This window comes from Carassius carassius, chromosome 48 (genome assembly GCF_963082965.1).
Source record: "Carassius carassius chromosome 48, fCarCar2.1, whole genome shotgun sequence".
NCBI lineage: Eukaryota > Metazoa > Chordata > Actinopteri > Cypriniformes > Cyprinidae > Carassius > Carassius carassius.
The window spans coordinates 9,261,775-9,275,963 of record NC_081802.1 but is presented as its reverse complement, the minus strand read 5'-3'; the positions used below and the strand labels follow the sequence as shown (position 1 = coordinate 9,275,963).

The window sequence follows — 14,189 nt, the reverse complement described above, 5'->3', positions numbered from 1 at the left end:
TCAACAGACAGTAAAATGACTCTAATGCGACGCAGCTGTTACATACAAAGGCATTTGTAAACAGTCAAAAGGTTTAAAATTTCTGGTACTGATCTAAAACTATTTCACATTGTTTGAAGGTGAAGTGTTTCATGTTTTTCTTTAAAGAAACAGTTCAACCAAAACTAAAAATGTACTCACCCTCAGGCCATCCAAAATAAAGATTAGTTTATTTAATCAGAACAGATATGGAAAAAATTACATCACCTGCTCAACAATGGATCCTCTGCAGTGAATGGGTGCCGTCAGAATGAGAGTCCAAACAGCTGATAAAAACATCACAGAAATCCACACAACCATCAATTGTGAACCGAAAACCTGCATGTAATAAACTCCTTTATCCATAATATTGCTTTCTCCAATGAAAAAGTCATCTAATCTGAATCAGGAGAGATATATGCACAGGATTTGTTTCTTACAAACATGCAGCTTCACAAGGCATTAACTGTTGGTCTGAAGTCATGTGGATTAGATGTGGATTATTATGTTTTTATCAGCTGTTTGGACTTTCATTCTGACGGCACCCATTCACTGCAGAGGATCCACTGGTGAGCAAGTGATGCAAATCTACATTTCTCCAAATCTGTTCCCATGAAGAAACAAACTCATGATCTGAGAATGTGTACATTTTCATATTTGGGTGAACAATTTGTATAAGAGTTTAACAGCAAAGATAATCTAAATGTAAAAACAGGACTGATAATAATATACTTCAAAAAAGTCAGCAAATATGGTATTGATATTGTGCATCCCTTTTTAAATGTCATTTTCAACTGTGTATGATGAAGAATGAATATTGTATAACCAGAGTGCATAACTAAAAGCTTATTGTTAAAGTCCAAATTCTGAAGTCTAACGAATGGTTCATTAGCATAGGTAATTGTGTTTAACCATGTGTAAATATTTCCATGCATGTGACATGTACAGTCCTGTTCCACTGTGTAGGATCACACATGACCAGCACATCCATGACGTGGAGATGCATTCACTCACCAGTCCATGATGGTGTGCAACATTTAGTCATTTGTACAAAGCTGTTTTGAAAGAACTGACAAGAACAGCAAATATTTCACTAAATGAGTCCGAGAAAAAATTCGACGAAGTCAGAAAGATTGTCGTATTTTTGCACTGACCAAAATATTTCCCCCAATTCATTCACAGTCTAAACAGATTTTCATATTTTCCTTTGTCACCATATTGAGTGCATATGACTTCTTTTGCCTTTTTACCCTTGTGAAGGTGTTTAAAGACAATAAACGTACTTTTTGGCCTTCAGTGTGGTGGACAGAAATGTATAATTTTTATTGGCAGAATAAGAAATATGATCTCCAGATGAATTCATGTCCACCTTTTGATGAATATGAGTTTGCACAATGTCCTGAAATGGCCTATAATGCATTAGCGATGAATCATTACGCTGCTTCGGTATTCCTGTCCACACTGTAACTGTTGTTACTTTAGACAGAAACATTCCTTTATATCACCCACGTCTTTCCCTGACTTTTGAATAAATCTCTGGGAAGAAATAATATACTGTATGGTCTAAAAAATATCGTAGCTACCTCTTGTTCCCAAATATTGGCTCATGGAGCACATTTTCCAAGGTTTGGCTAAATAATAACATCCGTGGGTTTTCAAGATCCAGTATTTCTTCAAACGCCCAACTTTGACATCTAAATGAATAAACTCGGTTTTTACATAGATAATTTATTCATTCGACCTATAAGAACTAAGAAAACACATGTACACTGAGTAATGCATAGTAAAAACTAAATGATTTACATATATGTCTGTCAGCCTGGGATTATTTTATATTTTAAACCTTTCCAAAAAAGTACAGATGAATAAATTTGTAATTGGAGTAAAAGTCCAGCGGAAAAGCATTGGGTTTGTACGTGTTGTGCACATTAGACCGGAGGCACGTTCAGGGTAATGCACTTGAATTTATCTAACATTAAAAAGACTAATGTATTAAAAAAAAAATAGTGATTTTGAGAACTCAACAGTTAAGAAAAAATTTGCAAAACTTAATAAATAATTCTAAACCCATCTCTTGGGACTGAAAGCTTGTTTCTGTCACAAGGTAAAAAAAAAATAATAATAAAGGCAATTGTGACTTTATCTCACAATTTAGACTATTTAGAAGTTATTCTGAGAAAACTTGAGAATTGCGAGATATAAAAACACAATTGTGAGATTATAACTCGCAATTGTGAGATACAAGTAACAATTCTGAGAAGAAAAGACACAATTCACAAACGTGAGTCAGAGTCAGAAGTGCGTGATGTAAACTCTGAAGCGCTAGAAAAACAAAAATTCCCTTCTGTATTGCGAGTTTATATTGCCAGATTGTGAGATATAGATTATATCTCATTATATCTCAGAGATTATATACTCAGAACTTAAAAAAAAGTCAGAATTGTGAGATTGATTTGCAATTATCTTTTGTATATTCTCATTCCGTAACAGAAACAAGCTTCCAAAGAAAACTCACCTTATCTATTCAAAGTATCTAGTCATATTTGTCAGTAAATGAATGCCACAGAACAATCTAAAAAATACGAAAGGGGAAAAACGTCCTTGTTATTCAAAATACAGGTCTGTATAAATGGCTACAGTTCAATAACACATTCCGTGCCGGGGAATTCTGGCAGATTAAGTTCAAATTTTTTCTGAATGTCATAGGGCAGGAATCGTCCCGCCAGAAAATGTTTTCCTGAGAAACCTGTTGCGCACTTTTTGGGAGCTGTCAGAGAAATGAGAACTTCTGGATTTATCCCATCTTTGGCGGGTTCGTCAACATCCCAACCTTCAGGAAAGAGAGACAGGAAAAGTGAATCCTTTTTTTCACCATCACAAGCCACTGGATATTAACTGAAACACAGTAATGTAGCTATATTCTTCCAGATAAGACGTGGAAAACTGGCTCATGAAGATCACTCATCATGTGAAAAGATAGCACAAAAATTACAATGCGTCAGCCATCAGATGCAATTTTGATATTTGGTCTCCCGATGACATAATGGCTGTGAGTTTTCTTTGGTTTGATCATTTGTCTGCTTTGAAAACACTTCAGGTCCAGTGCGACACATTTGCACATTAAGATCTCTGGTCAGCTCATTTATCAGAAAAATTGGCTGCAAAAATCAGATTTCATCAGTCGAAACTCCTTGGAGGTGTTAGTAACCCATTTCGCTAACTTACAAAAATGTATGAACTTTTTATTTATTTTGAATTTTTGAGTTTTATGACATTGTGTGGCTAGTTGCTATTAGACACAAACGTGTTAGCAATCCATTTTTCAATAATATGACGACTATTTTGCGTACTTACAAAAATGTATCAACAATCTTTGATTTTTTTAATATTCAGATTGAATTATTATACATAATTAAGTAGCTAGTAGCCTTGAACGTGTTAGGAATCTATTTAATTAACCATCTACAGTATTTATTATCTAGCAGCTATTAGCGAGCACAGCTACTAGCTATTAGCTAAAGCCAAAGTAATTTCTGTGCCGCTACTGTGACCATTGGAAACTGAAAATTAATGAAACTGCACACTCAAACAACAAAATTTTGTAAGTAATAATGTAAAACATTTTGTAGGATGCCATGTATAACAAATGCAGCCGACATTACAGTGCATATGCTTAGCTGTCAAGAGTTACACAAATGATGTTCAGTGTTTAAAAATAGACACTTCAGGTTTGATTTGGTTGTTCTGTTAGCAGTTTTCTTGAGTTCGCTGATGAATGCTAATGAGCATCTTTATGTCTTGATAAGCTGAGTATGACAAAATATTCAAAGCCACCTCTTAACAGATTGAGACCTTTTACATAAAACCTGGTTTCTTTTCCTAGCAAGTAGCTACTGTATTTACTCAATGCAACATCTTTTTTCTTCCATTGGGCAGAATTTCTATGAAACGTCAGGTTGTGTGTTTAATGAGCACATACCTGAAGGCACGTCCATGCTAACGATGGGTATTTTGACCTGTTTGAGAGTCACCAGCATCCCAGCGTAGGGCTCTTTATCCTCCTTGTGCTCGGTTTCTGGTCCCAGGATGGCATCGATCACCAGATTGTAGGCGTCATTTAACAGCTGGACCTGGTTGTGGGGTCAGACGGGACTCGATTAGGATTGACAGATGTCCAGAAGAGTGAACATCACATTGGCATCTCTCTGCTGGTGGGCTGAGCTTCATTATTCAAGATTTACACCTACCTCCGTAGGAAGATAGGACAGGAAAGGGATGTCCATTTTCTCACACTGAACAGTGAAGTCCTGGTGCAAACTCTCAGGAGAGCGCTTGGGATAGAATATGGTGGGCTCATATTCCTACATTAAAGAGAGATGAGGTAGATTAATGCATTGCCAATTTTTATGTCTCAGTTTATTTTTCTTCCAGTCTGAGATTTTCAGTCTGAAATTATGAAAATCCTTTATGAAAACATAAAATATTACATGCTGAAAACTACAATCATCTAAATAAAGTGTGAAATAATCAATTTAAAATTGATTGTGTGTATTTTTATGTGCATTTAAAAAAAATGTCCTTTAGTGTGAAAAACATGAATGATTGTCATATTTTATCCACCCTGTGGAATTTATCAATCACATAACATGATTACCTCAGAACTTAATTTCAGAAGAACATTAGAAGTGATTAATTTGGACTAAAATGTATGGTTCTGAACACCTCATTTTCTCGAGATACAGGATAAGGTGCATGCAGTCTGGATAATTTGCCGGTCAAATTCATTACAATCCTGCAGCTTAATGTATTTCTTACATAACGTTGGTATGGACACAAGAATCCATGTATGTATGATGTATAAAACAGCTGCCATCATGTGATGACCCTCTAATGTTAGTTTTTTTCTCCTCAGAGTTGCTTTATTAGTTCCAAGAATCTCATATTGTAAACTGGCCAAATCTGGACTGGCCAAACTTCACTCCATCAGAACGAAAAAAAGGATAACTTTAACAGACTGAACGTCTATTAATAAGACGAATACTAATGCTCCATAAATCTAGCATCACAGAGGAGCACAGTGGATCCTTTTTTCCTCTTTGTTTTCTTTTTATTGATAAAATCAGGAAATGGAAATGTTATTAAAGCCCAGTTTGAATTGCAACGTGTTGGATCATATTCGCTAATCGCTAGGCATAGTTGTATATGACATATCTAACATTTTCTCCCATAGCTGATAAACAAATGGACATTTTTGGACATAACTCAAAATTGTGAGATATAAAGTCATAATTGCGAGATATAAACTCGCAATTCTGAGAAGAAAATTCTGCACGGTGAGATATAAATCTGCAATTGCAAGAAAAAAAAACTAAACTCGGAATTCATAGAAAAAAGTCAGAATTACGAGATATAATCTTAGAATTCTGAGAATTTGAATTCTTCGGCACAGTGCTCTATACTTACAAACATGCGCAGATGGCGGGCACACACCAGACCAATGGAGCCGTTCTGCTCAGGACCACAAACAACCAGCAGGGTGGGCTGCTTTTTACTCAGGGAGCTCAAAGGAAAAGCCTGGAAAGAGACAGATGGAGAGAGAGACAGTTAAACAGGGAGGAAGATGTCTCATTTCAGTCCTATATGCATTAATGTTTATTGAAATAACCCAGCAACAGTTGCAACAATAGTAAAGGGCTGTGGAGACATTGCCACATGATGCAATCTTAGAATAACACACTTTCTGACAGGATTCTAAACTTGACCAGCGCTTTTCACACTCACAAAACTAAGTCTTTAAAGGTGAGGTGTGTGATTTCTGCTACTAAACAGAACTGAATTGTTTTCAAATAGGTTTCCATCTGCTATTGGCCAGCCAAACAGATAGCCACACCCCAAAGGCATGGCATTGGTTAAGCTGTTGCTATGCCTGGCTAGTTGTGAAATATAAACAAACAGCAATGCTTTGATAGAACCACAGAGCAAGTTACACTCTTTAGGGAAATCAAACCACAAATGTTTTACTAATAGTCATCTATACTTAGTTGACTTTATATATTTTAAATTCTTTGCCGTGAACTTGGAAGAATATTTGTTACTCATTCACCTGATGAGTATCTTACCATAAAGATGACGTTATGAACAGACTAATGAGTAAAAACAACAGTTAAGGTAATGTGCATGATGTTATATTCATCTCCAATTAACCGGCAATGAAAAATGGACCGCGGCACAACCACAGACTTCTGAGAAAGAGACGAGGCCAGACGCTAATGAAGCTAATGGCACTTCGACGAGAAATTATCAGATGACATGGATGTTCCATTAGTGAGATTACATTATCATCGCTGGTTGTCTGTCACAACGCCGGGTGAACAAAAGTGGAATGTGTGGAAAATTAACGTCTGTCTCCATCTGTTGTCATTTTAAGGGGAATATGATTAAGAAATTTTCCTATTGGCAAAAAGTGTGCTTGTCAGTGAGGCTGATTATAATGGGCAGTATTTGGGAGTAACTAACTAAAAGTAGCAAAGCTGTTAACTATTTTCAGTACTGTGACTGTAGCTAAGCTGTTTTTCAAAATTCTTAAAATTGGAATTTGAAAAGCGGGGAGAGCTTAAAACTAAGTGGACTTGATGATGTCATCAGAAAGAATTCAGAGTTAGACCAAGCCATTAAATTTTGATGAATTATTACAAAGTCTGACCTTTCCCTTCCATTAGAATAATATGCAATAAATCAAACATTATACCAGTAAATAGGCTCAGTTAAGATATCATGTTAACTTTTAAAAAACATTTAAACGATTCTCTGACTTGCACAACCCTGCACAGAATTCTTTTTTTTTTTCAAAAAGTATTTAACAAAATATTCTTTCAAATATGTTATCCACTTAAGTTTCAAAATTGCTTTTGCAACACTACTAATAGTTGTGATGTAGTTTTATTGCACTGTTTGCTAGCAGCATAGACATGATTTAAACTACAGAGAAACATAAAGAGTCTCAATACGCTTCCTAGATAAAGTAGTCCACTGCTCAGGACAGCCTTTCTATGGCTGTCCCATTGTCAAAATCAAGTGCACTACAATATTCACTACCAAGAAATTCCCAGAATGCACAGTAAAACCAGTTAGCTAGTGATAATGATAAATAAAACAATTTACTTAAGATATCGCTTGTGGTGCTATCCAGCAGTATTGCTGGTAATTTTGTAGCCTGTTATTTGTTTCTCAGCATTTCATGGCTTGCTAGTGCTCAAAATCGTATTCACAGTAAACTGAATTATTCCTGAAAGTTCAGCATTGAGATATGGATGATCGGTTTACATGAAGCTCATGTCAGTATGTGTTGTATGAAATAATATCCATTCTTTTTTTCTCTGTTCCATCTGTTTCTTCTGCTCTGGAAAATGACATGGAATGGAGTGTTCCTGGGAGCTGTAACCAGTGGAAGCAATGTTCATTTCTTTTGCAGGTCTGCTGCAGCTGTGCTGGAATCCTCTGTTGTGTCAGCTCCTGCCAGGACTCTGGAGACCGCTGCTCTGATCTGCTCCTGTTCGGAGCCACTGAACCCCTGGATTTCACTTCCATGCTTCCAGCAAATTAGGTCTCCAGAGAAGGTCTTGACTAATTGCTCCTCAGAGTGGCACAGTGTCAGCATTTTTAAAGAAAACTAAATGAAAATTCAATCAGGACCACTTCCGTCAAGTATATTTATGACAATTATTATTGCATACAGTTAGTGTTGGCGGTATGGTTATGTTCTGGGCAACACTCCACACGCCTGTCCATGCAGCCATGCTTGGACAGAGCAGGGAGAGCAGCAAGACAAACCCCCCTGGGGTACAGAACACAACCATTATAAGCATATATATAATTACAATTCAAAATTACATGAGTTGTAAACAAAATGTGAGACTGCTTCCAGTGAAGACACTGTAAAGAAAGAACAAAGTTAGATCGGATTACAGGTTCAGTTGGTGGAGTTGGGGTTGGAGGAGGGAGTTAATTGCAAGCAGCGATGCGATGGAAGAGATACTGAAGAATGGAAATTTAAATAGACCGCAGGTGATAGGTGTCAAGACTGGATTGGTACACGTCAGGAACAGCTGACTGTCAGCTGATGCAAGTGTGACTAACGTGGCCTGACTGAACTAACGCGATGCTCGATTGTAATAAAAAATTCATGAAAATAAAAACTGTAACTGGACAAAAAATAAATAAATGAAAAATAGTAATAATAATAAGAATGGTGGTACCAGTCTGACAGCCCTAAAATATTATAACTACATAGAATTCTTTAAAAAATAAAAAATAAAATAATGATAATAGTGGGAAACCAAACAAATACTGTCAACTAAACTGAACAGACAAATTAACAATAAAACGGAAATTAAAGTAAATAAAAAAAAATGCAGAACTATGAAATGGACAGAGAGAAATGTGCAATTGGAAAAAATCTTTATAAAAAAAGTCAATCATGTTTTTTATTCTCACAATGCACTGATTTTCAAATGATGCCAATTCTCTGGCAGGTCAGAAAGTACTAAAACTAGAAAATTCTACAAACAGAAAACTCAAAACTGAAATATAACTACAAATGAGTGAAAACCAAAAAAATTTAAATAAAAAAAAATATGAATAAAATAGAAATAAAAAAAATTAATCAAAAGGACACGGTTTGAAAGAAAACATTTAGCATTTTTCGAATTTAAAAAAGTAATAATAATTATTCATTTCTAATTTTACTCTTTTATTTTCTGCTTTATGTAGTCATGAGAAAATAAAGAGAGAAAATACAGAGAGATCACAGACAGTGTTGCAGGAGAGAATACGTCAGTCTGTATTTCTCACTCAAAACACAAAGAACGTTTCATGAGCCATGGCGATAAAAATAACTTCCTAATATCTAAACCAAGGAATGATCACAGACATCAGCCTTGACATAGCTCAACACCAAAGCACGTATCCCCCCGAGGTAGACAGATGATGTGGATTTTGGCATCCACTGCGGTGGATAGTTTGGTTGTGAAATCACAATGTGGTAAAATACAACCAAGATTTTGTCCCCCTTTTAAACACACACACACACAATAGTGTGCTGATGTAATGCTTGTCTCAGAACTACCAGCCAGTGTGTTTTCTTTAGCTGCAATTTGTGGCGACTTCACAGAGGTCACAGCACAGGAAGTTTTATTGATGCTAACCGTGGTGGCTGCTGGTGACCAGAAGCCTTGGAGGGACAGAAGGTTCAGTCTGTAAAACACTTTTAACAGGGGTTGAAAATTCACACAAGCCAAATCAGGAAACAATTTGGGGCTTTAACCGACTCTCAGGTAGGTCAAGAGAAGCCCTGTGCTGCCTGTCAGCCTGACTGAATCCAGATGGAATAGTGACCGCAATAGTCTGGTTTGGGTTGGCCTGGCTCTATCGCAACCCTTAGGCCGCCCTGAGACGTCAGGCCCCGAGACCGCCCGACTGCAGGCCAGCCGGCCACAGATGAAAGACTTTCAACACCTTCGATGATGGTGCATTGGATTTGTCACGAGGGATTTTTAAGGAGAAGTCAAAGTGCAGATTTGGAAGAGAATGAATCTGACAGATGGTGATTCTAGTGCTCAAGGCAAGATACAGTAATATGACCCTCAAAAAAACTTCCTTTTGTATAGAAGCCTGTTTCTGTCCCAGTTCTATCTCAAAAAAATTTGTGACCTTTTATATCACAATGTGACTCCATATTTCACAATTGCAACTTTTTTTCTCAGAACTTGCACTATTTCTCACAGTTGTGGCTTTCTGTGACATATCTTGTAATTGCTGTAAACGTTTCTCAGAAATTGTGAATTTATATGTTAAAGTGTTACATTATATTTTGCAATTGCAAGTTTTTTCTCAGAACTGCACCTATTTCTCACAATTATGACCGAAATATGACATTTCATGTCATTGTGATTATTGCTCTTAACTGTAAATTTATATCTCAAAAATGGACTATTCTTCACAATATGACTTCATATTTCACAACTGCAACTTTCAGCATTTGAAGAATTTCGGAGAATTTTTCAACATATCTTGGAATAGTGTCTATTTCTCAAAATCACAAAATTTGTGACTTTATATCTCACAGTGCGACTTCATATTGCACAACTGCAACCTTTTTGCATTATTTTGACGTTCAGTAACTCATAATTGCAACATTTCGTAAAATTGTGACTATTTCTCATATGTCCACATTTATATCTCAAAAACTATCTCGGCACGTGACTTTTTACTCAGAACTGCAACTATTTCTCATAATTACAACTTTTTACTAATTAATTTGCAACAAGTTCTTGTAACTGTCTCTCAGAAATTGTAAATATATTACCTAAAAACTTCTCACAATGTCACTTTGTTTCTCATATTGCAAATGTATGTGTTTTTATCTGACAATAATGTGTTGTAAATGAGTCTTGAGTTTTTATCTGACAACCGATGCGAAATCTTTTGTTTTTGTTGTCTTTTTCGAAGCAAAAGTAGCAGATTGCTATTCTGGATCATTCTTTAAACCCTTTACATGAGAAACCCCCAGAGTAGCAGATGAGGTCAAACCCTCTACAGAGACAGCGAGATCAAAGATTTCCCGCTGTTTTCATCATCAAGTGCAGCATGGCCTCGTCTCTTAAGAGGATTGAAGTTCTGCAAATGCAGACAGATGCTGGGAGCGGTAAATGCAGAGAGTTGGGTAAATGAGAGTGATGTTCGTATATATTGAATACAAGATTAGATTTAGAATTCAGATGTGTTAACGCCCAATTCACACTATAGTGTAATTCATATTCACGTGTCAGACAAACCTTTGTGACAGCAATAGCACAAGCATGGCCCCATATTTCAATCAGCTGCTGCTGCCCAAAGCGATAGTCCCTCAGGAGCTCCATCTCAATGGTCGCCACCTCCGTTTTACTATAAAAGACAGACAAAGAGACAAATTGCATTGACACAGAGCTCGTGACATGCATGGTATTAGCTTAGTGGGGATGATAAATAAATCATGCTTTGGCATGAATGCAAACAAGTGGCAAGATGGAAACTGGGTGGGTTTGATTACATGGAAACCAAGCACTGCAATACAGCCCCTGACGTTTATGTGTGTATTCTGAGCACATTGTGTGAGACATGCCATCCATTCCAGGCATGGTGTCTCGCTGCCTAATGCCTGTTTAGCCACACTCAGAGCTGATGTTACTGAGAGTTTAATGTGGGCTACAGGGAGCACAATGTTACTGTAAACTGCAGGCCCTTACTTCACGATCCTTTCAATAACCTACTGTGCTGTATGGTCACAACATCAGAGCCCCCTGCTGGAAGTACAAAGAACTGCTAACAGGATCCTGATACTAAATTACAATAACATTCATGTATTACGAATGAACATGAATTATTGAACAACACTTTAACACATTAATTAACATTAATCTTGATATATAGTTTGTGTTAATAAATGCTGTAAAAGCTGTTCATTGTTAATTAACGAATCGAATCAATTTTTTTAAAGTTCTAAAGATTCCTCTGTGGTATATACCGTACATCACTATACAGCTGCTAATTATTATATTTTCAGCATAAGAAAGCTTATATATTCATAAGAAAGCATATAGGCTGCTTGTATTTTCAATATAGCAAAGGTAATAAAGTGTTGGGGAACAAAACCAGCCCCCCCAAAATTAAAATAAAATAAAAATAAATTGATTTAAAAAGGTAACATAGAAATATATCCTTGGCAAAAATACAAAAAGTACAAAAATGACTATAAGTAAAATGAAAATAAAGCTATATAGAAATATTATTTAAAAAAACTAATAAAAATTACAAAAGCACATAATAATAATATGACTAAAACTTAAATTAACATGAAAACCAAAAATTCTAAAATAAAAGCAAATTCACAATATTAATTAGCACAGTTTAATAGTATTATAATGTGTTTTAGATATCTTTCTGTCTTTTGAAACTTTGTTGATTTATTGTTGTTTTTCAACCTGAGGCATTTTTCCAGTATGTTTCCAAGACAACAAGAACAGCACAAAGAACCATTTATGAAAATGATTATACATTATTGAGTTTTCTCAACTGTATGCATGCAGTTCTGCCTGAATGCGGCATTTTTTCTTTTCAATTCAAAGCAATTTTCTTTTTTCTGTTTTTGTTATCTAGGTCTTGCTCTAACTTCAGAAAAAAAAACGAATAATGAGTAATATATTTTACTAACAAAAAATAATGAGCTTGTCACCTGTGAGGCTGTATGTTTTTGACATTTTTGGGAAATTAAACAGGATAGATAGATTAGATAGATAGATAGATAGATAGATAGATAGATAGATAGATAGATAGATAGATAGATAGATAGATAGATAGATAGATAGATAGATAGATAGATAGATAGATAGATAGATAGATAGATAGATAGATCTCCGTTCCGATCTCCGATAGATAGATCTCGAGTCCTGACAGCCGTGTATTTCCAAAATTCTCCAAAAGGTTTTCAAGCACAAGATAAAGAAGACATCTCAAGCCTCATCCTCGTGAGGTTTGCTACGCTTTATGTAGAAACTGTTTTTGGCCTGCAAACAAATTGGCCTTCCTTCACTTATATATTCACTTAATATCTCTCAAGCATTTAAACAGTTTCAATGCAGCCCTGAGTCTTCAGTCAGGCTTCTTCGTAGTAAACTGCAATGAATGAATCTCACCACCAGGGGACAGTGTGGCACAGACTGTCCTCCCACCATCCAGATCACCCATCAGTCCAAACTGCATTATATTATTAGCCACAGAAGAACCATTTTTGGTTCCCCAAAGAATCTTTCCGTGAACAGTTCTTTATATTCTTTTCTTAGTGTGAAGAACAGCTTGTTTTTATTATTTATTTTTTTATATATACAAAGAATCTTTTATGCAATGGAAAGTTTCTGACACTTAAAAATTAACTTTCTAAAATGGGGTTTCACAGAGAACCTTTTCTGGCTGCCCAAAGAACCTTTGAATGAATGAACCATTATCTCTTAGTATGAAGAGCATTTTAACAATCTAATCTAAAGAATATTTTAACTTTAAAAGACCTTTTGTGCCGTGGAATGTTTCGACACTCTTAAAAATAAAGGTTCTGAGGTTCTGCAGTGACACCATTGAAGAACCATTTTTGGTTTCCAAAAGAACCTTGTACAGTTCTTAAAAGAACACTGTTTTTTTAGTGTGAGGAATATTTAAAAAACCTAAAGAACCTTTTGGGAAATGGAAAGTATCCATGAGTGTTAAAGGTCCTTCATGGAACCACTGAACCAAAGAACCTTTCATTTTAAAAATGTATCTTAAAATTAAGGTTCTGAAAGGGGGGTTCCACAAACAATGCCATAGAAGAACCATTTTTGGTTTCCCAAAGAAATTTAGTTTGAAGAACATTTTAAGAACCTTTTTCCACAGTAAAGAAGCTTTACTGGAATGGAAAGAGATGTTAAATGTTCTTCATGGAACCATCAATGCTAATAAAGAACCTTTTTTTTGTTTAGTATCACCCTCAGCACTGCTATTCCATAGAGCTAGGGCTAATTGTTGTTGATCACCCTTACAGCAAATACACACTTGAATGCACAGTCAAATGAACAACAGTATCAGCCCGGGCACCCGCCCCGAGAGTCTTCCTAATTTCCCCATGAGGAGCCGTGCTATCTGTGTGTCGCGAATTGTGCTGATCGGGTGTAATGACAACTCAGTTAATGAGGTTGTTTACCTCCAGTCTGTTAGCTTGCTTAACACGCAGGAGTGTTGAAATGGTTGTGTCTGTTTGCAAGGGTATACACAGATGTTTATGAGAAGCATTGAACAAAATAGGGGATACTTCTCAGTCAATATCCACATTTTCCCTCTTTTCCTTCATTTCCAACCACTGTAATTACTTCAACACACCACGAGACAACTAAATAACCACCTCTCTCATTTAAATCAGTGGTTTTGTTTTAAGGGACCAGCTGTTTCTGACAAGAATCTGTTCTTAGTTAGAACTGATTTAAGAGAGAGTACACTACTATTTGCATAACCAGCGCTCGGCCCCTCCAGGCTCCCGATAATGTGATAGACGAAGGGGTTATAGATGGGGGGTGGATAGCCTTTTCGGCACGGCTGACATCTGCTGATTT

The 14,189-nt window shown here is 36.1% G+C and overlaps 1 protein-coding gene across 1 annotated transcript in view; it reads right to left on the bottom strand.

The window, feature by feature from the left end:
* Positions 1 to 1,730: 1,730 nt before the first annotated feature.
* The window catches only part of LOC132131791 (yjeF N-terminal domain-containing 3-like), a 32,495-nt gene continuing 20,036 nt past the window's right edge, over positions 1,731 to 14,189 (bottom strand). Inside the window, exons 2-6 of the mRNA XM_059543909.1 lie at positions 10,851 to 10,959; positions 5,482 to 5,592; positions 4,266 to 4,379; positions 3,998 to 4,148; positions 1,731 to 2,848 (exon numbers count right to left, since the gene is read on the bottom strand). Coding sequence (XP_059399892.1) covers positions 2,652 to 2,848; positions 3,998 to 4,148; positions 4,266 to 4,379; positions 5,482 to 5,592; positions 10,851 to 10,959 — 682 coding nt within the window. The 3' untranslated portion in view covers positions 1,731 to 2,651. The remainder of the gene's footprint in view (positions 2,849 to 3,997; positions 4,149 to 4,265; positions 4,380 to 5,481; positions 5,593 to 10,850; positions 10,960 to 14,189) is intronic.